We start from the raw sequence: 26,300 nt of genomic DNA, 5'->3' as shown, positions 1-26,300 counted from the left end.
ACATCTCCAGACAGGGGCACAGTGGTGTTTGTCACCATCTTCAGCTTGGGCTGGAGCAGAGGTTGAACAAGTCATACTGGAAGAGGCTGGAGGTGTCTCAGGAAGCCCCTACCCTCAGCAGTGCCTGGGTAAGCCTCTGTATCCTCGGGTTTGCTGCAGGCTGGATGTGCTGGAAGACGAATGCATGTCCATAGGACACTGTGAAGCTGCAGCCTTGTCCCTGGGCAGTGTGAAATGGTATTCCTGCCTGGGCTGGCCTCACAGCTGCATTCATGTGGCTCCCCCATGCTTTTCTGTCGTCAGGTTTCTTTTATTCTACTTTGTTCACTGCTAAAGTGGTGCAAATCTTCACTTCAATAAATAACCAAGGTGCAACCCCTAATGTGAATAGTTATGTCTGACCGATGGCAGTGCAGGTGAGGTCTAAAGGTACTGCTGTTTGCTAAGGGATCTCTGTGGTCCCCAAAGAGGATCTTACACAGAAATGGCCTAGCTCTGCAGTGGCCACGTATTCAAACCAGGCTAGTGATCAGCTGTCAGGTCCAGCCAAGAACTGAAGAATCTGCCAAGAGTGAACTTCCTAAGAAGCAATCAAAGAGATCTTCATGTAACAGGCAAAGCCAAACTGTTTTCAGCCTGCCCACAAATGAGACGAGAGGAGAGGGAATAGCCCCAGCTCTGTGTGTGCAGAATGGCAGATAAGTGGAGAATTTCATAAAGGAATGAGTCAGTGAAAATTGAGCTCTGATGTAAGTCCTGAGGCAATCATAAGGAAAATCTTTGGAACTAGAAGAAACTAGTGCTGAGTTTTGAGGTTCTTCTGTTGCAGCAAGGACACCAGGCTGAATGAATACCCCAAGGTATTCTGCTGCCCATGGAAGTGACAGAAGATACTCAGTCTCTCCTTCCCAGCTTGTGCAGAACTGAGTGCTGTTTCAAGCACCCTGGCTCTTGTAAATGAGTAACCTGCTGGTATCTGCGTGAAGAGTCTGTATGGAGGAGTCTCACCCATGCAGGAGACCTTGCTGCCTCAGGGAGTGCTGTCAAGATCAAACACTTTGGTCTGGATCCACCAAGAGGCAAAGCTGAGAATGTGCTTATGCGCTTTATGAGCTCAGGGCCCACTGCTTTTTACAGAAAGGGATAAATAAGTGGTTCTTTGAAGCTAATGACTTCTTTTGTCTGTATATATATGCCATAATGCCATTGCAATCCTGTAACAACCTCCCTGATGTCAGACAGGCCTTGTACACACTCACATTAATGAGCTATCGCATACGAGCTCCCTGCCTAGCGCACTCCCTCTCGCCTTTCCTCTGTTGCTCAGATTCATTTTTCTTCTGCTGGCGTGGTGCTTGCCTGCAGTGATGGGTGTGTGCCCTTTGCTCACTGGGGGTCTGGCAGTAAATCATAAGTTTTCTTTTTTTTTTTTTCCTTTTACATTCTGGAGCAGCTGCTCTGATTAGTTTGAAGCAGAACAAAAGACCTAGAAACGGGGAGAATCCTGAAGGTAAGTACTTTACTGTGGGCTTAATGTCAAGGTACAGTACACATAGCAGCTTTTCCAGAGACCATTTAAAAACTATTATCCACTGTATATTTTAAAGGCAGGACATAATTCAGACATCTGGCTGACTGTCCTTGAATGCTGATTCTTGCTCTACAATTTTATTTTTAAGAAACCTTGATCTGTGAACTTTTGAAAACATTTTATATTGCGTTCACTACTCTTAAAGGATTACTTCTGCTGTCTGAGTTGTGCCAGATTTGTGGTGACAATAACGCAGAGGAAGAAATGGCAAGCTCTATCAGAGGAGCAGTGGAAAAGTCACTTCTGTAAATTTGAGGACCGCTTAAAAGTTGTCTTCCCTTTTCACTGTAGAAAATGCTATTTCTGATATTATGGTTCTTATTACTCCAGAGAGGACATGATTCAGTGATTTCAGATCCCTGCAGAGACCATGACATTGTCATAGTACCTTTCTAAGGAATGGGGAAATGACAGTGACCTCCAGGGTACCCTCAGTAGGCAAAGCATTGCCATTCTGAAGCACCGAGTCCAGGGATTTAACACGAGGATTTAGGAAGGGAACTGGACTTGAAATGTACTTAAAAGAGCTGTCAATCAATGGTCTGTAGCTTTCAAGTCAGGCTGTTGCTCTTGAATGTACTGTTGAAGTAGTCTTTAAACTGAGTCATCCTCAGGGCACCTGTAAGTGAAATTATGGTGCTCCCTGTAGCCCTTTCCCTGCCCCTGCTCCCACCTTTCCCCAGCACACTCACTGTGTTTCTCTTGATGTTTGCTGAGTTCAGTGTTTGACCAAGTCTGTCTTCACCCTTCCAGAGAAGTGTTGTTGGGCTTGTTGCACTTGTCTTCCACCTGCTTTCTGCCAGGGAGTATTAATACTGAAAATAGAAGTTAAGCATGCGTGTTGCTTTTCCTGCAAGACAGAGTAGCACTTAATGTGCTTGGTATTCCCAAGTACCGGCATTTCTACCTAGGTAAGAAACCTTCAAGTCTGAAAAATGATAAACAGCTTCTTACAGAAATTCAGGCCAATTTTAGAATATTACTGTGTTATCACAAGCCAAAAGCATTGGCAATCAAAGGTGTTTTTGAAGCCGTTCGCTCCAGTTCTACTGGCTTGTTTTGTTTTGTTTGTCTTTGATAACACTCATTGCTTTTGAGACAGCTTGGAGGGCAGGTCTGGCTTAGGCATAGCAAAAAAAAAACCAAAATGCTGTATCAAAAGCCATGGTTTAGTCATTGAATATGAGATTAAATCATATCCCTTTATTTCCATAAATGTTTCTCTTTGCAGATGTACTGGGAGAGAGGAATTCAGTGCCTTAGAATGCATGGACAACAGAGGATGATACAACCTGAAAACAAATGTCTTGAAGAGTGTTTATTACCAGTCAATAAATTGGGTAAGACTGGAAAAAGTGTTTTAGCATATCTTTGCTTTGTTGACTGCTCCTGATATAGTGGCTTTTTTTTTTTTCTGATCTCATGCATAGGGTATGGTCACTGATGCTTAAAGAGACCTTGAAATACTGACATCAGAACTGACTTGCTGATGTGATGAATTGGAGGACTACTCAAACAGGTCACACTGTTCAAGTAGACTGGAGCAGCCTGACAGGGCAACGGGTAGGTGTACAGTACCTTTTTCTTGCCAAATGTATTTCATGTATGTGCCCTGCAGAAAACAAAGGAACCTGTTTTCTGCCAAGTATTATGTTGCATAAAAGCTAGAGGATCTTTGTGCCTATATTTGCCCTCGAGATGAAGTGAGGGCTTGAGAAGGGCTGTTGGCGTATGAGCCTCTTTGCCATACTTCTGGCTTGTGGGCTGTGCTCAGAGAAGCCAAGCCAGACTACTGCAGCTTCCCTGTCCAACCGTCCCCACTTGGAGCTTGGTGTGAGCTACCCTGGCTGGGAGCTGTGCTGCTGCAGCTACACAGTGCAGGTCATTGAACACATTTGGCTCTCTCTCCACTCCCTGGCAGGCCCATCAGCGACTGCAGCATGTGAGTGTTCAGAGCCAGGGAGGACCCTTGTGCAGACATAAGTGGGAACAGCAAAATTCTCCTTTTTCTGAATGTTAGGCTAGTCCATAGCTTCTACTTGGGTTGAAGCCCAGTTATCTTTCTGGGAAGCAAAAGAATCACACCCTAGAATCTGAATCTGACCTTGAACTTTACATTTTAGTAGTGTTGCTGGTCAGCGTGAAAGAGACACTTGTTTACAGTGTGACGTGGGTAAGTAGTTATAATACACCATTTATTTATGTGTGAACAAGGATACGAAACAACATTTAAAATTTATTATCATTGTTTTCTACCACATTTCTCCCCTCTAAAACTCTATCATCTAATTTTCACCTGAAACAGTATTTTTCTTTTCCTTTTGCCAGCTGACCTGGGAAATCCATTATTCAGCTAAACACAAGCTACCCCAAATATGTGTAGCTTCTGTCTGGAAAAGTAACTTAAGGGGGTTTGACATCAGTCCAGAGTTTCAAAGTGTTTATTGTACCCTTCCCTTCATTGTTATGATTTGCTCTGTTTTGTGGCCCAAACTATGATAATCTGAGCAGAGCAGAAATGCAAACCAGGATGATTTTTACAACCAGATTTAAAAGTTCTATTGTTTGCTACAAACATAAAAAAAGTAAAGAAAGTGCTGCATTAATTTCTTCTTTTCTAGAAGCATCAGTAAAAAATGGAGAAGGGAAAAGAAAGCTGTAATAGAAAACATAGAAGATTGACATCAGTATTTGTTGATTTCTGTGTTTTATTTCCTTTTACTTTTTAAACTAGGTTTTTCAAACCATCCACTTGCAGAAATTTGCATTTTATGAGGACAAACTTTCAAAATATGATAGGATCATTTTAGGTAACTTACCTCTTTTTCCTCAGCTCATGGCATCTAAAACTAACTGTGCTCGTCATCTTCTCAGTAATTTCTTATCATTGAAGTTAAAACATAATCTAAGTTTGCACCAAATGAGCTGTTCCAAGATGAGTTTGCCAAACTGTATTCCAGTGGGATTTCTTGCAATTATGATTAGATGCTGCCAAACAAAAATGATCTGTGGAATACAAGTGAATCCAACGTTGATTAGCTTCTCTAAGTCCCACAAGAGGTTAGAACAAGCACAACTTGCATTTAATCTTTTGTCTCTGTGTCTCTGCCAACCACAGTTTTGCTAGTAGATACAGCAAATGAAAGGAGGTGAAGAGAAGAGAAATGAGGAGCTGATGAAAGACTTTTCTGTTATTATGACTGATAGGATGCTTTAGGATGTTGATGCTCATCAGAGGTGGTTCTCCCATCAAAAAGTGAATTAAATAGTCAAAGGCAGCATTTGTCTTAGACTTGTCTGAGAAATTCCCAAAGGGAAAATGCATCATATTTCCACTGTCTGTTAGTGGATTTTACATTCCTGCTCCACAAACTGTTGTGCACATGACAAAAAGCTCTCCATTTGAGCAGTTTTCCTAACAGGTTTAGCTGTTTGCTGGATTAAGGCAAAGTTAAGATTTGTGTCTTATTTTAATTAATCCCTAACATTGCTTCCACTTCTGCTGTTGGCCAGTCAAGAGGGACAGGTGAATAGTCAATATGCTGTAGCTTTTTACCCTTTTACAAAAATATAATGCCTCCTGCATGAACATGTTACCTCTGTTGTAAGCCTGTCATGTTGTTCTTTGGGGAAGAGAATTCTTATTTTCCAATCCATATATTTATGCAGAGCAGTCAGTCCTCTTACACTGTGTACATGCGAAATGCTTAATAATTTTGTCTTCAGCCTTCAAGCATAAAAGCAAGAAAGTTACCCTATTCCAAACTTAACTGCTTGGATATGCTTTAGGTACCAAATAAGATTACTGCTTGGAAGATAGTGCATTTATCTTTCACATGAAATAACCCAGGAGAATGTCAGATGCAAAATGATTTTTGAAATCTTGGCATTTACTGCTGCTTTATACTGTCTGTGTGCACCTTTAGTCAATAGCAGTGACATTACTGTGTGAGTCCCTCCAACTGAAGGGAATTGGCACCCTATTAAAACTCTCTTTTTGCAAAGCTGAACTGGAAATATGTTACTATGCAGCTCTGTGTTTATCTCCTGAAAAGCGGTGATCAGAATCATGGCTGCTACCAGCCAGGAAAGATTTTCTCCTTGTCAGTTTATTCCTTCCTATAGCTTATCCTTTGTTTGGTGTTACCTGGCCACTGATGTCCTCCTCATTCCTTTCACAACAGGCTCTTTCTGCTTTGGCTTTTGTCCTCTGTAAATGCAGCCCTGCCAAATCTCTGGGATGAGCTCCCTTCCGTGCTTGGCTGTTGCAGCATCAGCATCTCACATCCTTGTGGATCAGTGCTTCCGCCTCTCTGCTCCAGCAACGTGGGTGCTGCTGGCAGAGCAGCATGCGGAGAGCATGGGGCCCTGGGCAGCAGGAGACTGTGGCTGGAGACAGTGGATGCAGCATGGAAGTGGGTGATGCTCTGCAGCACCTACAGATTTGCAGCCCTGATGATCTGTTACTGTCACCTGGTCTTCGGGAGGCTGGGTGCTTGTGCCTCGCTGCAGGTGGGTTATCTATCAGCTTTGCATCATTGTCTGCTGAAATTAATTGCTAGGAAGGCTTGATGGTGTTTTCAGAGAGATGGACCTAGTTTTCAGCCTTATTTCCTCTTGCTTAGGATGGTCATCGCAGGGTCACCTCTGAGAAGCATATATACAACACACATAGTTTTCACATCTGGCCATTCTTCCTAAAGATCAAACCTGACTCTGTGCTGCTATATGCAAAATACTATACATAAAGCCAAAAAATGGGACATTACATAGCTGTAAATGTTCTCATCCTGGTGTCTTCCCATTCAGGCAGTAAAAATGTGAGAACCATGGAGATTCAGAAGCAGAGGTCTGTGGCAAGACTGAGGGTCTCCTGATGATAGCCATGGACAATGGTCACTTCTGGAACTAGCTGTTCTTAGTGGCAGAGTTTATTAGGGCAATATATGTCTCCTAAATTATGCTGCTCACTTTGTACCCCAGGTCTGCCAAGCAAGCTGCTCAGATGGGAGCTTTACAATTTCTGCTGTTTCAAGTCAAAATGAAGTTATCTTACTTGACTGAGGCAGGACAGAGTGCAAAGCACTCACCTGGCAGACCCAGAGATCGTTTGGAGGCCAGAAGAGAGCAGCTGGGAGGACAGTCTCTGCTTCTGGCATTCTGTTGTGGTTTAATCCCAGCTGGCAACTAAGCCCCATGCAGCTGCTCTCTCATTCCTGTGGAACAGGGGAGAGAATTGAAAGGGTAAAAGTAAGAAAATTCCTGGGTTGAGATAAAGACAGGTTAATAGGTAAAACAAAAACTACACACACAAGCAATGCCAGACAAGGAATTCAGGTGTTCAGCCATCCCCAAGACAGCAGGGATGTCACACGTAACAGTGACTTGGGAAGACAAATGCCATCACTCCCAACATCCCTCCTTCTCCATCAGCTTCCCATGCCAAGCATGACGCCACATGGTCTGGGATATGCCCAGGGTCAGTCAGGGTCAGCTGTCCTGCTGTCCTCCCAACCCCTGGGGCACCCCCAGCCTTCTCACTGGTGGGGTTGGGTGAGGAGCAGAAAAGACCTTGACCCTGTGTAAGCGCTGCTCAGCAGTAAGGAACATCCCTGTGTTATCTGCACTGTTCTTGGCACAGATCCAAACCATCGCCCCATGCCAGCTCCTGTGGAGAAAATTAACTCTATCCCAGCCCAAACCAGTGTGCAGCCAGATGAGAATGTTCAGCCACAATAATTGTAAGGGATGTGCATGAATCCATGCAAGATTGATTAAAACTGATTAAGGAATTGTACCTGGGGGCCATTCCAAAGTTGAATGAAGTCAGTGGAGAAGTCTTTTTCACTGCATTCTCTGGCATTAGATTAAAGCTCCATAACACCCCATTGTGAAATAATTTGGTTAGCAGAAAGAATGGAGAGATTTAATGTACCAAAGATTAGAGAACTAAATGGGATTCCAGGTGATGGATTCAGTTTCTGGCTCTCCACAGATGTACTGCTTGACATTGCCCAAGTTCATCAGTAACTCTTAGGACATCCCTTCCTAGTATAAACAGGTATGACAGTGTGAATAATTTCTCTCCCATTTTTATCAGTGAGGGAGATGTGTGAATGGCTGTGTGGTTCTGAGTTACCAGCTGGGCTTAAACCATCACAGTGGATCATTCCTGCTCCGTATTCAGCTCCATGAATGCTACCTTCCTCTTTTCATACTGAGCTTATTGGAAGATTGACAGCTGTATGTCGCATTACTCTTGTCTGTGAAATGGATTATTTTCCTCAATAGGCTGAGATGAGATCAGAATAAGGGAAACAAAATTAGTTAAAAAAAACTAGTCAGTGGTATGGTCTTTTTTTATGAGCAATGTACATATTCATAGATCGTAGCATAATAATTAAGGGGTTTTGATGTATTACAAAATGCTGAAGAAGTCTAATGATACTGCTTTATCTCTTCAAAGTTCAAATATAAATCCATGGTATCATTAAGTACAGCTTCACCTAAGTGTATATTTCAAAGTCCATGGGAAGTTTAATTTCTCAGCTTTCACTCTTTTAATTCAGCTAAAAAGTGCCTTCAGTAAGTGACCTGATAAATAATTTAAAAAAAAAAAAAAAAAGCACTTTTACACTGTAATCATGCCAGGAGGAATGAAAGAGTAGCTAAAGTGTCAGAGGTTATAAACTGCAGCAAAGGTATTAGCATCTTGGTGAAGAAGTCTGTGTCAGAGAGAGAAGCGAGGTCTCCTGGCAAGATACTGACTCTTTCTAATTAGTTAAAAGATTCATACAGGCAGTAAAAATGGGCCAGTTTATTGATTTTTTTTTTTTTTGTCACATTCCAGCATGACAATAGTTTTGCTCATTTACCTTGTGTGTTCCTGAGCCTTGGTTGATCTTGGCTTCAGCTTGCATAACAAAGCAGTCCGTGTGCTGTTTGTCCCCAGCACCTCCTCCACTTGAGATTTTAAAGGGTGAAATGACTAAAAATGCTGCTAGTTTTGTCATGGAATCAACTAGGTTGGAAAACACCTTTAACATCATCAAGTCCAACCATTACTTCAGGATTGCCAAATCCACCACTAACCGAACCGTGTCATTAGGGCCTCATCTACATGCCTTTTGTGCACTTCCAGGAACAGTGATTCCACCACTGCCCTGCGCAGTCTGTTCCAATGCCTGATTATCATTTTGGTGAAGAAATTTTTCCTAATATCCATCTAACCCCCCCCCCCCCGGTGCAGCTTAAGGCGTTTCGTCTTGTCCTATTGCTTGTTCCTTGGAAGAAGAAACCAGCCACCTCCTGGCTTCATCCTCCTTTCAGACAGTTGTAGAGAGCAGTAAGGTTTCCCCTGAGGTTCTGTTCTCCAGACTAAATACCCCCAGTTCCCCCAGCCGTTCCCCATCACACTTGTGCTCCAGGCCCTTCACCAGCTTCGTTGCCCTTCTTTGGACTCACTCCAGCACCTCAGTTTCTCTTGTAATGAGGGACCCAGAACTGAACACAGGATTTGAGGTGTGGCCTCACCAGTGTTGTTGTTCCTGTGTGACACCTACTTCCGATTTGCTTCTTTTAAAGGTTACAAGACAATCTAATTGTCAGCTCTGCATAATGGGTAAAGACCTGAAAGCAGAGCTGAGTGCTTTGGTGGCTTTGACATCAATGTCAAAGATGATGACTCCATTGCAGGAGCTGACCAGAACCTGGCACTTCTCAGCTGCTCTGACCTGGGGGGAGGATGCTGAGGAGACACTAACTGCTATGGTGAGGGTCTCCTGAGGAAGAATATTTCCTGTGACTGTCTGGACATTGCTCGTGTGTCTGGGTTATGAGCTTTTTGCCACCATGTTGCTCGGCATTTGCAGCCTGTATCGTGGTTGCCTTAACAAAACTGGGTCCTCTTGTGAATCTGAGCAAAATCCACAAGTAGATTATATTCTGCATGGAGCTATTCTGAGATACTTAAAAGCAAATAAAAAGCTGCACAGGGAAACTAAAAATAACACTACCCCAAGCTGTAGAAAGCATGGATGTGCCACATCAGAAGCAGAGCTAGGGAAGAGAGATTTCACCTGGTTCAGTTCAAGGCAGCTTGGTTAAACTGGTGTTAGTGATGGTGTGGAAACGTGCGGTGGATTTGAAACCGGCTTCTTCCAGCTTAACGCAGGTGCTGTAACCGCCGGGATGAGCCGCTCTTGTGCCCACTCAAGTTAAACTGTCACAGCCGTGCGGGCAGCGCTGGGCCGAGCATCGGCAGAGGAGCGGGAGCAGGGTTCCGGGGCTCTGCTCGGGGATGCCGCGCACGCTGCTCTAGCGTGGGGCTATTCCAGTGCCGCCTATCCTGACCTGAGCCTTGCGAGACTTGTTTTGAAGGTACCGATTGCTCCTTACGCTTCTGCAGCGCTTTGCTGAAGCTCCTTCCGTTTTTCAGGACGTTTCCCGGCCGAGACGGGGCCAATGTGCTTGGCCCCGAGGGTCTCTTACCGGTGCCGGTGGCCGCTTTTCTGCCAGTGCTGTACGGGACACTAGGGACTTTGGCACTGGCATTTCTTCCCCGCAAAGCGCGGTGCGGAGCGCGGTTGGCGGGGGCCCGCGGCTGTGCCGGGCCGGGGCACTGCGCGGGCAGCGGCGTGAGGCGGCCGCCAGGGGGAGCTGCAGTGTCTCGCTGTGCGGAGCGGGCGCACCTGCCGCGTGCGGAGCCGTCGGCGGCGGCACGGGGGGCAGCGCGGGCAGCGCCGTCCCGTCCGGTCCCGCTGCGCTCCGCTCGCAGCGGCCCCGCCGCAACTCGACGGGCGGCAGCGCCTGCTCGTTCCCCGCCGCGGCGGGAAGCCGCGCTCCGCGCAGACGGGCGGCCCGTGCCACCCCCGCACCAACACCGCCGGCCGCAGCTTCCGCCGCCTCAGCGGACGGGGCCGTGCCGGCAATGGAGACCTAGCGGGGAGCCGCCGGGAGGTAAGCCCTGCACGCCGCAGTGTCCTCAGCCCACCGAAACTGCACATTTCTCCTCAAAACCTGAAAAGTTGGGGTGCAAGGAGCGTCCTCTCGGGGTCGCCCCCGCCGCGCGCGGGACGGGGCTGAGGGGCCGCTGCCGACATGTCCCTCCCTCAGCGCTGGGGCAGCGGTGCCGAGGGGGCACGCGGCGGGACCCTCTGCTGCCGGTTGCTCCTGAGGGGCTCCGGCAAGGACCGGCCGCAGCTCCCGCTCTCCGTCCCGGGCAGGCGGTGTTCCGTGCGGGTCGCGTTCCCTCAGAGCTGCGGTCCGGGTTGGCGCGGCGGCCCCGGAGCCGTGCCGGTGTCCGAGGTGTTTTCCCTCAGGAAGGGAGGTCTCGGTTAGCACTGAGGGGCTCTCACTGAGCGCCGCGGACGGGAGAAGTGTTCCTGCCGGGATTCAAAAGGCGAGGACTCGGTTTTTGGGATGTCGCAGTTCAATGGAGCCTGTTGAAAAGGTGCCGGTTCTTTGGAGGCTTGGCTACGCTGAGGTACTGCGAAGGTGTCCTGAATGCTGGGTGAGTCGGGAGTCTCCATCTGCCTCCCAAAGCTCTGTGGCAGGGAGGCTTCTCTGGTTTCGTTTGGGGTCTGCCGTAAACCTGCTAAAAGGCACAAAACCTCTCAAGAGCTTCATTAAGCAGCTGTTTTCAAAGAGCCTGTCCTTGGACTGTTGTCTGTGCTAAGAATCAAAGAATCCAAAGTTTCTGGTGGAAAATGCTGTGAGCTGCAGTTTCTCGAAGTTCTCGGTAAGGTCTGTGTGCTCGGGACTGCCTCTTACCTGCTGGGTTAACACCCAAACTTGGGCTTGTTCTGGGAGGAAAATCCCATCGTGGCAGGAGCTGGCGCTTTCTCATGCTCCTCTGCAGTGCTTGTACTTTCTTGGCTTTATTCTGGTTATTTAAAAAATCATATTTTTATAGGGTGGGTGTGGGGGTTTTGGCTGTTAGGTTATTGCCATCAGAGTGCACGTAGTTTTGGGGTTTCTCAGGGAATAGTTAGAGGTCAGCGCAAGACAAAGAGCAGCTGCTGGTACAGGAGCAGGGAAGGGCTGTTTTGGGGTGTCCAGGCATTGTGAGTGCGGTTGCAGTCATGCCTGAGAGAGGCACTCGCCCCGAAGGCTTGCTGTTGGTGCTTGAAAGGAGACGTTATCTCTTAGCAAGGATATAACTGTGCCACTGCCTGGCAGTCTGTTCTATCTGCCAAGTACCTCAGCTGTAAGGGCTGGTGACTTGCCTGCCTGGCTTCTATGTAGTGCATGGGAAGGGGCTTCCCTCCGAAGGAAGGAGCAGCCAGCTTTGAGGAGGACGTGGTGGCTGAAAAGCTTGGCTCATGCCAGACCTGAGGCAGGAGGTAAGTCTGGGGAGGAAGCTGACAGTGAGTCAAGTTCTTCATTTGCAGTGGACAAGTGGCTAATGAGGAGATGGACAGGCTGGGATTTGAGGTTTTGGGCTCTGTAAGCCAGTGGAATATAATGCATGTGAAGTGAATGCAAGAAGTGAAGTCTTCTGGCAGTTCACTGAGGCACAGGCAGTGATCTTCAGGATTTGATGAGTCTATGGTTAAGCAGGGATTGTAACTGGGGATGTGCAGGATAGCTTTCCAAGAAATTACTAAGGATTGTGTCCTTCTGAGGGTAATTCCTTGTGCATGGGAGACCTCTTGCAGCAGGAGGATGGGGGCATGCACTGACCTCCCTGTGAAGCACTATAGTGTTGCTAGGCAGCAGCTTGCACCTCCGGTGTGTTCCAGATCTGTCTGTGAGGGGAGACCTTCCTCTATGGAACTAAAGCTTTCTAGCTGGTGTCCAAGGATGCTGGAAAGCATATATCCTGCCTGTGTGGGTGTACATGCACGTCTGGCCTGCTTCTGGGTACTGCAGAGGGGTGCTCAGATGGGAATGTTCAGGGATGTTAGTTGAGAGCAAGACTTCCTTATCCTCACCGCCCTGATTGGGCTGCAGGTGAGCAGAAGAGAGATGAATCCTTGGTTGTGCCATTTGAGAGGCTCAGGAGTTCTCTGCAGGCCACCTTTTTACTTTCACAGCACCTGGAAGCTCATGGGATGTTTGTCTTCAAATCACCAGTCAAGTTGATGATTGATGCTTTAGCAGTAAAATGGGGGGAAGGGAGGAAGACTTGCTTGCATAGGAGGTAAGAAAAAAGCCCAGGTGTGCCACATTGATGTACTTAGCCAACTTCAGTCAGCTGTAGTGGTTGCCACACAATTGCAGGAGCCCCTGTGCATACGTGGCATCAGCTGGCTTTGTCTGAACTGCCTGGTATCTCGCAGAGCAGAGTGGTGGAAAGCCTTTTAATCTGCAGGGCTGCCAGTCTAGTGGCTGCACTTTGAAGCAGTGCAGTAGCCAAAGCTGTTGGAAACCAGTGTGGGGGGACTGGCTGCTCTCCAAACAGAAGTCAGATCAAGAAAGAGCCTGAGAGGGTCAGGAAGGATTCATAGGCTGCTGGGGAGAAGGGGGGAGCTCAGCAGAAAGTATTCTTGTGGCACGGGTCACTTCTGATCAGGCAGGGTCTGGAGGTGTGAGAAAAGTGGGAGGAGGCGATGGCTTCCTGGTGTGGTGGAGACTGGAGGCCTGGGCCTTAGAAGAAGCTGGACTTTGCAGCCTTAAGCCCAGAGGAGTGAGGAAGCAGAGGCAGGTAGGAGCATGTATGCTGGGCTAAGAATCTCGTGGGCACTGTTCCTTGCTGCTGTATGATAAGCTTGAGCTATGGAGAGTCCAGAGGTATGGAGCAGCTGCTGTGTATGGAGGCAGTGTGTGTATGATGAGCCCAGCATCATGCATAGGCTGGTACAGAGCAAGGAGAGCAAATTGGGCAACATGTAAGGCCCACACCTCTTGGGATGCTCTGCCTGCTTAGGAGCATGCAGGGGAGGCTTTCTGGGTGGGATAGGTCTGTGAAGGGATTTGGTTTGTTTGCAGACAGTAATTTGTTCCCTGACTGTCCGCAGCTGTTTCCTGTAGAGAGAAGGGTACATGTTACAATTACCCAGTTAAAGCTACAGAGAGTAGTTTTTTTTTCTAAGTGGCATTTGGAAGAGAGAGGTTGTTTGGTCCAAATCTTGTCTGTCTTATGTTGAGATGCCCTTGTGGGACTGGAGGTGGAGAAGTTCCAAGGAGTGTTTCTGTGCCTTATGTAGGCAGCTATCTCTGCTGGCTGAGGTGGGCAGCTGCCAGGCGTGGCTGAGGGAAAAGAGCTGAAAATGTGTACTAACAATAAGAAGTACAAATAAAGCATTTATAATGTATGGACTTTCCCTGTTCTCCAAAACATTCAGGCTCTGAGTAATCTCTCACTTAAAACTGAGGCTCAAGCTGAAAATATCAAGGGATGTTAAATCGTGAACAACTATTAAACAGCCTTAAAGGGCTGTATGGGAAACCGTGTCTGCTCTCTGTTTCTAAGCCTTCCTCAAACAATTTGAATCTGAGCTGTTTATCAGGAGGTCTTTCATGCTGGAAAGGGAAGTGAACATTTAAACTCTATCACAAAATAAAGAGCCATTTTAGGAGGCTGTTTGCTTTTCAGGGTGTCCAACTAAAAATAAATCTTCCTTTAAACAGCCTTGAAAAGAAGACAAAGGGAAGATATCTTGCCCTTGCTGAAAATAATGAGAATCTTTTTGCTAGCTTTGATGGTCTGGGTTTCCTCCAGCATCTGGTACTTGACCTAGGTAAGTGCCCTTCGGATTCAGTGGAGGACTGAGAGGTGTGTTATGTTCAGTGCCAAAGCTGGTGGGGGAAAGACTGCATGTTAGGAAGTTCTGCAGGGCTTGTTCTTCCACCCCTCTTTGCACTGTTTTATGTATCACTAAAACCAACAAGGATGTCTATTTGGTAGAGCAGTACCAGGGCACATAAAATATTTATTTTAATTTGGTTTTTGGCCTGAATCAGAACAAACCTCATTGTTTACAAGATTTCTACAAAATTCCTGAAAGTAATATTCTAGAAGCAGTTTCTCATGATTCTCAAATTCTGACGGGTTTGCTTGCTTAATTAAATTCTTCTTTTCATCCAGGCAAATTTAGCAAAATACATATCAATAAAGGCTAGTCCCTGGTTGTGAAAGGGAAAAAAATTCTCATCAGGAATATCTTTATCACTTTAAGGTAGTATGAGATGGTGCTGAGTACGTTGAAAGCAAACTGCGTTTGCTGACAGCTAAGTGCCCAGTCTTGCTTCTCTGGAACCACGTTTTCTAAGTGGAAAACTGTGGAAGGGTGTTTTGTAAGAACTGTAACAGCTGGTATGTCATCTTTTTCTGTTAATTCTGCCTTCTTTGAGCATTATGTATTAGTTAGGGAAGCATGTGGCTGGGAATGAGATCAAGGAATGCAATTCTAAGGACATCGCATGCGGAGTTGTGTTCTCTGTGCTTGTTCCATTAACATGCAGGAGTGAATGTGGACTCGGTTTGCCATGAATAGTGCAAATATTGTTATTGGGTAAATACTGCAGAGGTATGAACGTATACAGGAGCAGATATAAAGTCAATACAGCTGACACTTGTAACAACTGCAGTCCATCTTCTATGTGCTCCCGGAAGGAGGGCTGTTTTAAGATGCTGTAAAAGCAGTTTCTCTATAAAAGCAGGGAACATTTCAGCATGCAGATGGCAGCTCAGTCTAAATTCTAGTTCTGTTTTGTTCTGAGCACCTTTGTAACAAGCCTTGAGGAACATAAGGGGAATGAGGAAAGCACTGTGAGGGGAAAAGAAGGGATACGCTATCTTTCAGGCCTGAGAACTCTTTTTGAACTGTCTCTTCATTTTTAATAGCTTTTCTACAAAAGCTGCTTGGGAAGCAAGGTTGGTATGAGTATGAAAGAAGCAAAGTATCTATCTTTTGGCTTAATAAATCTCTTGGATAGGCTGGTGCGAATTGAACTTACTTCCTTATTGGTTTAAGAGTGGGGAGTTTTGAAATTGCTGTGGGTGAGAATTGCCTTCACGTCTCTTTTAATCTGAAATGCTTTCTCCTTTTGTGGTTGAGGCTCTGTAGGGGAGACTTCTGATCACTTACAAGGTCATCTAAAGCACTAGAAAAAGGCCATGACCTCAGCAGTGGTGGTTGCTCTGGGTGTTGGCGACTAAAGAGCTGGACTCGGATGAAGCCGCGTTTTTTTTTCTGTAATTTACAGGGTTTATCAGTGACTCTGAAGCTGAAGAGTTCTCATCAGCAACTTGCCTTTCTGCCCAGGAGTGCTGAACAGCAAGCAGGATCCAGAGTCCTTTCCCCCTGAGCAGAGCTTCTCCACAGCCAGGGTGCGCTGGCTGTGGTGCGTTTGGGAGAGTAGCCCCTGAGTTCTTTTCAGCCCAGAAGCTGCCTGCCCTCCTGGGACAGTGCTCAGTGGCCTTCTTGATTTAGGAAGCATGCTGGTCATGTGTGCCTGGGGCTTCTCTTTCCTCTCTGGTGGCTGTAATTACTGCTGTGGCTTACTCTGCTTTGGCAACTGTCTTGCTCTCACTGCATCAGTTCTGGGACTTAGGCTGATTTAAGCCGATTCTTAAAATCACTCTCCCCAGTACAAGTGTACACGTTTAGCTTTCCAAGTGTAGACTGTCTTCATGTTTTCTTCTCATCCCCCAGCTGGCTTTTTTATAATCTTTAAGTGCTTCTACAAAGTGCTAAGAGGCTAAGCCCCACTCTAAACCTGAACTCCTTGGATCTGACAGTCTTTACATTGCCTATGGTACTTCATGTTGCCTGAAGTCATGTATTGATTAAACCACAATCTGCAGGAGTAAATATATGTAGAATATTAATAGCCTCTACTCTAGGGAGACAAAAAGGCTGTAAATTAATAGACCCATCGTGTTGACCTCGTAAACCATGAGGTCTTGAAGTACAGCTGTAATCCTCCTCCCACAACATGTATTTCACTTTGAGTGTCTGTAAAAAGCCTGGACTACTCAAATTTAAAACCTGTGATACTGGACAAGCGTATCCATATATCCTAGGATGTGTAGTTAGAATATTGCAAAGTTCAGGCTGGAACAATAGCTCTCTGTAGAACCCCGGGTAGTGCTGAATCAGTGCATCATTGATGGCGCAGCTGGGCATGAGGCTTAAAAAATAAATTTTAACTTCCCTGCTTCTTTGTTGTTCCTCCTTGCAGTTGCTTTCTGCTTCCAAGTGCAGGAGTTGCTGCAACAAGAGAGGAATATGATTCAGGGATTTAAAATCCAATTTGAAGATATAATGAACTTGAATTCTGTGTAAGTTGCTTTAGGAAATCAAGGTCAGAGTGTGGTGTGAGCTGATAGTACTTGATCTGCTAATTGGTGCTGAGTGGTTCTAATTCTTTTGGTTCATGGATCTGTTAAGATGGGCTGCTCAGTTTTTTTGTTGCATTTTCTTAGTAGAGATTTAGATGAGTGCCTGTATCGTATGCTTATCAGTAACACCTCTCATTAGCACTTTCAGTCCATAGATATTGGAATTTTATCTCTATTTGGAATATTTCAGGAGATTTTTCCATTTCCCTGCTCTTCACTTTTTGTGTGAGCACTGGTTTAGGCACTGTTGGATTGGAAAGTTCTTGCAGGCAAAGGTGCTTGCATTAATGCTTGCAGAGTTTTCTCTCTACAGGGCAAACTAGCAGTTTACTCAGTCTTGAGTCTGATTACCGCTTTATCATGACTAAAGTAACTTCTCTTTGCAGCCAGAAATGCTAATGGGAGAAGTTATTGTTTGGATGCCATCACAGTATTTTTCTTCTGTGTCTACCACTGAAGCCCACTTTTTTTTTTTTTGGTGTTACACTGTAAGATGCCTTTTGAAGGTTTGAGATGCTGCTCCTGGTATCTTCCATGATTGCTATTTGGAAAATAATAAACTTTTTAATTGAAACCTTTACAATCTTTCAAGCAAAATCTCAGTGTTGACACCTATGGGGTGGTGCTTGTGGTGTTCTTTTAAGTTTCTGAATTTACTCCCTTCATATAACGAAAGATCTGTGAGTTTTGCAGGTGGTTCCTTTTCTTTCACACCCAGACGTGCAGCTTTTAGAGGAATCACTGCGATTGGTGTTGTGACCATGTCAGGTGCTCTCTATATTTAGTTATGGTTTCTTTTCCTTCCTCAGGACAATACCTTGGTCTTTCCTTGTTGTGTTGCTGTCACGTAGCTAATACTGTTAAGCCAATAATAATCCCAGACATTTTAGATGTTGTCTCATTGTTGGTGGTTACTCTCAGTTTGCACAATGCCAGCACTGCCAGGTTCCCTCTGTGTTTACCTCACTTTTACATTTCACATGGCATTTCAGATCAACAAGGAGAATGAGCCAGATGTGAACTTGGTTAAGGACCTGAGCCCAGTGGAGGCTCAAATCCAGCCAGACAAATGCTGAATGCACACTGCCTTGTAGAATTAATGTTCATTGTGTATTATGACAACTTAAGTGGCTGGTGAAGATGTACAGTGAATTAGGCAAAATGAAATATTCTGTGATGCTCATTGAGCAACAGAGCGAGGAACACTGCGTGACCCATATCAAGTAGAGCTGAAGATAATGTTATTTGGACTGGCATGCTTCTCTGCTCTTACATAGTTTTTGTTTGTATTTAAGGTATCTACAAAAAAGGGCTGGTGCCCATTGTGGATTGCTTCCATCCAGAATGTTGGATAGACTGAAAATTCTTTCAGTAATAAACAATTCCAAGTGCAGTGTGTTGGCAGAAGAAAAGACCCAAGAGAAAAGTTCATGTCAGAATTGAAAGCCTTGAAAAGTGGAGTGAGGAAATGGTTTGAAAAGAAATGAGCAGAAGTCCCCATCTAACAGACTGTAAAGACAATGAAAGAATTACTGTTGCCATTTCATCCTTCATGTATAGGGTAAAAACTGTAATTTATTTTTGTGAGACTTCTGAGCACCAAAACCTGACAATCGGAAACCACTAAAGAGGCGGCTGCTGTTTTTAATGAGCACCTTCTGCATTGCAGCTTCTGTGGAGAAACCAGAGCCTAAAGAGCCTCGTGGTGTGTCAGCAGATCTTGCACTGCACAGACGTATGCCTCAGTGCACGCATGCACCACTTCTCATTTCTTGCTTTCTCGTATACAGGAGCACGATATAAACAAAGCTTGTAGTAGAAATTACAGCAAAACTAAATTATGTTTAAAGGAGGAATTTGGGAATGTCAGTGCTGGGTTTTATGTAGAATATTAATGCTTCAGTTTCCTTGTTTCTGAGTGTCTCCTTCTCACGATGTCACTTGAAATACTTTTGAGTCAGGGAAGCTATATGAACTGAAGTGGGTGCTAGAAGGACAGTAAGCAGTACATGAACAAAATCGGACACCATTTCCCAAAGCCTGTTTTCTGAGGACTCAGAAGACAGAGCCAAGTTTGTCAACACAGGTGAAGGGCATTAGGCAGTATCTGAGAGTCAGAGTTTGTGTTGGAAAAACAGAATTTGTGCTGCATCACAGCCTGGTCTGCTTGTAATCACTGCATGCTTACAGCAGACTGGGAAAGCTGCCTGAATTCTGTGGTTTGTAGCATCAAGCAGTATGCGGAGGGAAGGGTTGGCCTTGTTAGCAGTGGAATGATGAAGGGTAAAGTTGTCACACCTTGTTTTTCCTGTATTTGTCCCTCTGATGGTAGCAACCTCCCTTTATTTACCTCAATACAAATGCAGCCTGGCAGGTCACAGCAAGGGCTGGATTAACTTGCTTAGTGATTCTTTCAGCATTCTCAAGCACTTTATTCTGTGTCTCTCTTCCATCTACTTGGTGATCTTGGGCAAGTTAACTGTAATTTGTATGTCTATATACTTATTAAGTAAGATGTCTCCTTCATTCTTCCGGGAATAGTCCTAAACTTGGTCCCCCTCCTGTGAGCTGTATGTAGTATAGTACTATTTTCTTGTTACAGCTGTGCGCCCCTACTCACAGCTGCTTGGAGTTGGCAGCACTGGAGTAAGCGGCTCCTCAGGGGAATGCAGCTCAGTGCCTCTGAGGAAAAGTTAGTCAACCCTGCTTGGAGGCAAATGCCTTGATTGTTAAAAAATGATACTGAATTCCAACTGGTTTATCCCGTCTCATGTCTCTTCAAGCTAGCATAGTTTTGTTCATGTTCTTCATCAGATCACAGATGCTCAGTTCCAGAAGTGCTGGTAGGTCTAGCACAGGGTTGACTCAAGTCTCGTCCATCCCACTGCCTGATAGGTGAGCGAATGGCCCGGAGGAGGGAGTTGAGAGCCTGGTCCTGCTGGGAGATGTGCTGGGATCCTTGGCAGGCTTAGCACCAGAAAACTCCTCCTGAGCGAACTTAGCAACTTTGTCCTAGGCACATAAGCTTTCCTCTTCTGTCTGCTTCACATTCTTCTGGGAGAAATAAATCTTGCACTGTGCCTTTCTCTCGTTGTCAAATTCTGTGTTTAAAAACAATCATCTGTGATATGGCAGTTTGAACAGTCTGGTTGCTTATAGCTGGGTGGTGTCTCAGGACAGCAACCACCTGACCCCTGGTCACAGTGGTGTGACTGATCCTACCTTCTCCTGGTTGGATGTCTGGGACAGTTAAGATGACACCTCAAACTGTTGTTTATTTTTATGGCAGTTGCAGTGGTGTTGTGTCAGATGTGACAAGCTGAGACTCTGGGCTAGGCTATGAATGACTGGGTGGTGAAGTAGTCTCTTGCCCTTTTCTTGTTGTATTTTCCCGATGTTTGCCGGTACAGAGACTGACTGTCTTGGTGAGGCCAGGGCTTCAAAAAGCAAAACTCCTATCAGTGCGGACAGGACCAAGAATTTTCCTCTCTTTCTAGCATTAATGTTGGCTGGCAGCACTTGCATTGACTTTTTAAGTGTATTTAATGCAGTATAGCTCTTTTGGGGTGGGGATGGAGGGACCCACATGAAAAAAGACCCAGGAGTTGCATACTTCAGCTGTAATAACCGAAGGGAAGAAAGTGGAGAAAGTAATTTGCAAAGCTACACTTGAAAATCATTCTAGCATAACATCATCATTACAATTATCTGTCACAAGATTTAGTTCAATTACTTTTAAGCTCTCTTGTCAAGATGGCCTGGCTTGTTTCAGGATTTTGGTACTCTAAGGAGAGGTTAAGGAACAATGAATATTAATTCTGCCATTAACTGCTGTCAGACAGCCTTCAGCTTTTATTATTCCTTGAAAACTCCTTTAGCATTGTAACTGTGGGGAATCAATAGGCATGAAATGCCCATGGGAACATAGAATTCAGGGTTGGAAAATCCACTGCCTATTTATAGCTTGTAGTATGGCCCGGTGGCGGGGGGGGGACACGAGGACGACGACTTTGGCTGGAAGTGGTAACTCTGAAATAACCGCATAGCAGCGCAGTTGCCACTGTGTGGAAAATTATCCAGAGCTCCTTGCGGTTTCTCCACAGAGCAGTAGTCTGGAAGTAAATTACAAAGGAAGAATATTTGTGTAATAAACTTAAATTTAACTGAATAATTTTAAGGGAGCTACAGGACATTGCACCCTCTTTCTATTTTATCACATCGAGCAAATGTTCAGAGCTGTAAGAGCCTGGGCTGGTCCCAAAGTTGAGGGGGCCTCTGGGCACGTGTATGTGGTGCAATATTTAAGGAATGATTCTGTTCTGTTGGCCTTTGTTTTGACTACTAATGCAGGTTGTTTTGTGCATTTCTGTCACTTTGAACCATTATGGTTTCCTACCTCTACATAAAAATGAACCCAGATGTTCTAGATTAAGCCATTGTCCCATAATGGTTCTTTGAGAAATGTTTAACTGTAGCTGCTGCTTTGTTCTGAAGAAGAGCTGTGATTCAGACTTCCTACTATGTTTGTGTTTCAGCTGTCACTGGAAGTGAAAGATGAAGCCTCTTTTTCTCTTGGTTCTTGTGATCTGTACTGTAGTCAGCATGGATTTGAAGCTCGTGTCAAAGAGGGATTCTGGTAAGTCACAGAAAAATATTTTTACTTTTGATTCTGGACTTAGTGCTCATGCAATCAAGCATTTTACATGCCTGCTTCTTGGTATGCAACAAGTTTGCATACTTGTTCTCTTCTGAAAAAAAACCCAGTCATAAGCAGTATGGTTTGCTTACCAGATGTTGCAGGATTAATTTTCTCACTATAACATTCTCTTGATGATTCAAACAGTTTAAAAAGTATCCTGTTTTCTTTCATTAAAAAAGAAAAATAAAAGGTTGATCTGCTTGAAATATCACAAAGGTGATAATGACTTCAGCATTGCTCTAATATAAAATCTCTGCTCATGCTAAGGGATTTTCTTAATTCTGGATGTGGTTTGTGGTGACTTTTAAGTCTGGATTATTTATTTATTTATTTATTTTTTTTTTGGTTGGAAGGGCATCTTCCAAAAAGTCATTCCAGCCATATGTGTGATCATATATATATATATATAGGGTTAGCTGGGAAGAGCGTTCCTGGGTAGAAAATGTCTGATTATTCTAGCAGTGGAAGAGAGTGGGAGTTAGTTTAGGTTTATATCTGCTTTTGAAACCCACTAATAGTAACAAGATACCCTAATGGTTATTTGAAGTATCTCCTTCTAGGATAGCCAGTTGAGCTGGATAATTTTTCATTTATATTAGAGCCTGAAGTGACTTCTAGTCCATGCAGCTCTCTCCCCTTAAAGGGAATGACTTCATGAGACTGCCTTTCTCAAGTAAGCTGCATGTTTGGGAGGACTTTTGGCAGACAAGTAGGTTAGAGGCAGTGTTGTATAGCAGTGTTAGTCTGCTAGAGCCTTGTGTATGTGGGCAGGTAACTGATGTACTTTTAAACTTGCATGTTAACTTTCTCATTCCCCCCCCCCCGTAGTGTTCTGTACATACAAGTGTAAGGGCTTCCATTGATCCTGCTGTCACAGTGTCTTTAGCCAACACTTCTAGCAGTGCAGGTGCAAGTAGAAATTACTGACTTCAATTGGTGTAGCCAGTTTTAAGTTTAATTTCTGCATTTCTTGAGAACAGAGGAGAAAAGTTACTGGTCCATCTTTTATAAAGCATTAGATGTCCCATCCCAGGCTAGAAGGTGTTACTCTGGAAATCACCAGGTGCTAGGTTGAATTCTTCTGCTGGGCTAGAAAGTATAAATGGATGTTGTTAAATTGAACTAGCCCACAGCAGTTTGGTTATTGTGCTCTAAGCCCTGTTTGTCCTGTGAGAGCAGTCACGGATATTGGGATTTGGCTACACTGAGCTTGGTCTAAACTCTGCTAAGGGCAATGGTGTTGCAATTTGAAGAACAGGTATTACTGGTGAGGGAACCCCTGTGAGATCCATCATCTGTATAACTAAGCAACCTTGATCCACTGATACCAGGCAACACCACCTGGCTGCAAAGAAGGGCCTTTTCATTTCCTGTATCATAAGTACACATCTGTAGAAGTAACGTGCCTGTGGTTATGGCATCTATCAGCTGGTAGTTTACCTTTAGTTATATTTTAGTTGGGTGCTTGTTTTGTGTTTTATCTGCTTTCCTTGCAGATTATCTTGTGTTATTGGCAGCTGTTGACAGTATCAATTCAGGTTGAGTACTGGTTGGAAAATGCTTTAATATGGTAGACTATCTATTGCTAAATAAACCCACTAGTGAATAACTGTTTTTTTTTCTCTTTTCATTTGATTGAGTTGGTATATGTTGAGTATAAGATAAAGGAGAAAAATGAACATAAAATTATAGCTTCTTTGTGAGTACATGGCCACATAGTTGGTTTTCACCTTCAATATTCTTTGTCATTCATGCTGATTTTTAGGTTGCTGTGTGGAGCAAACTATTGATTTCCTTTTTTTGCCTTTTCTTTTTCCATTACATTGTATGTGAAATGCATTTTCTGTTTCTGTGATTTCAGCACGTAAAGCAAAATTGATAATTTGATTCCCTTTCTGAAAGGAGACTTTAGATATGAAGGACTGTTGTTTGATTGCTTGGAGCTTCACCAAAATGTTATATGTTGTGAAGGGAACTTCTGAACTTTAACTATTTGCATTGTTAAGTAGGAGATCAGATAGTGGATGGATGCAGCCAGACAAATGCATGAAGAAACAGTGAGACCATGTTGCTCGGTAGGCTGACAGTATCTGTAGTGTGGTGATACTGTAGTTCAAAGATTGGGAAGGAGAAAGTAATTGGTTATTTGTGGGCAGCTGCACTGCAGTATGAGCAGCAGGAAGTCCAAAAGCAGGAAGACTGTTTTAGTGGTAGATGAGAGCCAGAGTGGGGGGTGGTAGGTGGGGTGCCTGAATGACACCCTGTGGGCAGGATCTCTGCAGCAGTGTTCTGGATGGATGTTGTAGTCTTAGCTTTTGCTGGCTGATATGAAGATGTCTAAGCTGGTGAGCATCTGTAAAAGGGGAAGGGAAATTGTGCAGACAGTTATGTAAGACTGTGTGAAGCAGTGCATGGAAAGCACTGACACTGATGATAAAGATGGATTTGGGCTTCTAGGGCAATAAACCATGAAAATCAGGGCATTGGTGTCTTTGCTGACTTATGTAGAGCGGCATTTTTCCAGCCAATATGTAGATTTGTGATTAGTGCTACAATTAGCCACAGTTGTGATCACTGTTAAGTAAAAGGGCAATTATACAGTTGACTAACGTGTACATAATATCATATAATAGAATATATATTGTTTAAGGGATAGAATCTAACGAGAGCTGAGTTGAAGAGGACTTGGACTGGAGCAGTCAGAGGGTATGGTGTAGTCTTCAGGTAGTGCAAAGGAATCGCTAAAACTGAGGCAGTCAAAAGTGGGGCAGAAAGTCCAGAGGGCATTATCAATGAAATTGAAGTTGCTTTAAAGAGAACAGAGGTTTGGCTAGGGAGGCATCTTCAGAGGCTGGTAGGACAATGCTCATTGAAAGCCAAGGGTTGGAAATGCAAGGGAACAAAGTTAAGGATGAGAACTCCAGACAGCAAATGAAGACCATACACAGGGATTGTCTGTGTACTGTCAGGCAAGAGCTGTTAGAGAAGTCAGGAGGGGAGGAGGATCTAAGATGTCAAACAGAAAGTGATGAAATGGTATTCCAGTTGAAAGCATAGTTGCAAGAATTCAAGTTTGCTGAAGAAACAATCCTCATGGAAGGGAAGAGAGAAAAACAGAACTGAAAGATTTGTCTCATGTCCTTTGCCTGCCCTCAGTTCTAGATTCAGGTGTCTGTATTTCTGTTTGGAGAAGATAAACAGGAATGCATGTGAGGGTTACAGACAGGTTTTGGAGTATCTTGCAATGCTGCAGAAGTGACACAAGCTTGTAGCAAGACAAATTCGTTTGGCTGCTTCTCACTTGAGATGTGATGCCAAAATAATTAAAATGGGAGAGCTAAGTTTATTATGCTAGTCAGAATCTTCTTTACAGGCAGTAACTTCCAGATGCTCCAGAAGAAATCTGTCATGTCTACAGAGTAATGATTGCTGTTTGTGGTGGGAACAGAACAGTTTGCCTCAAGCGTCTGTGTGAATGTTATGTTGACTTAAGTTTCACAGGCATTTCTTAATATTAAAAAGCTTTTTGAAAGCTGCAGGTTGTCCTTTTTAACTGCTTTAAGAAATAATAAGCTTCTGAGCAAAGAAGTAATGCTGGGACTGCAGCTTTAGCAATATCCTAGAAAGGTATTTTGCAGGTGGAGATTATACAAACAAATGGAGGTTGTGAGAGCTGCTAGGTTCCCAGCTGGTAGGTGATTTCCTTTTAATCTGATTAAGTGACTTCTTTCCTGAAGCCTTTTGTATATAGTGGTTTGAATAATCATAGCAGGGAATATAAAACCAATTAAAAACTGTTGCTTTTTTTAAGCAAAAGATTTTTCAGGTTATAGATTGACTTAATAACATAATTCCCTTAGTGAATAATTTATGCCATTTATTGTTGCTGTATTTATTTGCTGGGTTGAAATACCCTGTCAGCATGTTAGAGCTCTGGAGGGCATGCCAACCTTGGGTGGAGGAGCATAGGCAGACATCCCCAAGGCTTCTCCAAGGCTGCTAGTGATATTTTGTGCCTTTTAGATGTCATGCGACAACTTACTGTAGTCTGCTATAGGTATTTCAGGAGACCTTCCCTTTCCTGCTAGTTGTCACTGCTCTAGGCCAGGATTTCCCTCTGCTCCCTTCTATGAAGTTCAAACTTCCTGTATTGTTGCCTCATCACTTTGCCCATGAAAACTGTGACATATGTGGAGATGCTTATACATCAGAGGTGAGTCATGGATTTGTGCCTGGAGTGGGATATCGTAGAGAAGCCTAACTCTTGAAAGTCTGGTACTCCTGCTGGAATGGGCACCAGAAAAGCTTCACGATGAGCACTCACAGTTACCATTTGCTTTTTGTTTTCAATTGCATGTGCCTGAAGAGCTCGCTTCAGGCCCTGATGTGAAATGCATGGCTATGAGACCTCCCAGATTCTGAGATGAGAGATGCAAAAGAGACTTTCAGCTTTGACTTTCTGCAAATGATGTGCAGACAGAGAGCAAACAAGAGCTTGGCAACACTAATCAGTGCACACAGATCTCTTACTTTTCCCAGAAGATGTTGTTATTCACAGCTCCAGTAAACAAAGAGAGTCAGAAGCACCATTGTTCTAAGCTGTCATCGGTGCAGGGATGTACAGTCCCTCCTGCAAACAGTTGTGTCTGCTCACGACTTCACGGCTGCTCTCCATCTGTTCAGTTTGAATCAGGGGGAAGCAAAGAGCCAGGCTCCTGTGC

At 44.5% G+C, this 26,300-nt stretch overlaps 1 protein-coding gene across 10 annotated transcripts in view; it reads left to right on the top strand.

The window, feature by feature from the left end:
- Positions 1 to 2,803: 2,803 nt before the first annotated feature.
- Positions 2,804 to 26,300, top strand: part of IL1RAPL2 (interleukin 1 receptor accessory protein like 2) — a 373,489-nt gene continuing 349,992 nt past the window's right edge. The window contains exons 1-3 of one of the 10 annotated variants that reach the window (XM_061446047.1): positions 9,952 to 9,970; positions 18,176 to 18,441; positions 21,416 to 21,516. In XM_061446047.1, coding sequence (XP_061302031.1) covers positions 21,435 to 21,516 — 82 coding nt within the window. In that variant the 5' untranslated portion in view covers positions 9,952 to 9,970; positions 18,176 to 18,441; positions 21,416 to 21,434. Of the gene's footprint in view, positions 2,932 to 9,950; positions 9,971 to 10,366; positions 10,550 to 10,986; positions 11,331 to 12,567; positions 12,648 to 18,175; positions 18,442 to 21,413; positions 21,517 to 26,300 lie in introns of those variants that run through there. The other 9 variants (XM_061446053.1, XM_061446048.1, XM_061446044.1 and 6 more) reach the window with 9 other exon arrangements.

The sequence above is a fragment of the Pezoporus flaviventris genome, unplaced genomic scaffold (assembly GCF_033815535.1).
Source record: "Pezoporus flaviventris isolate CSIRO_AGI_PZ_B2104156 unplaced genomic scaffold, CSIRO_AGI_Pfla_v1 ptg000005l, whole genome shotgun sequence".
Classification (NCBI taxonomy): domain Eukaryota; kingdom Metazoa; phylum Chordata; class Aves; order Psittaciformes; family Psittacidae; genus Pezoporus; species Pezoporus flaviventris.
The sequence above is the reverse complement of the archived record's forward strand: the minus strand, read 5'-3'. Positions and strand labels throughout refer to the sequence as shown.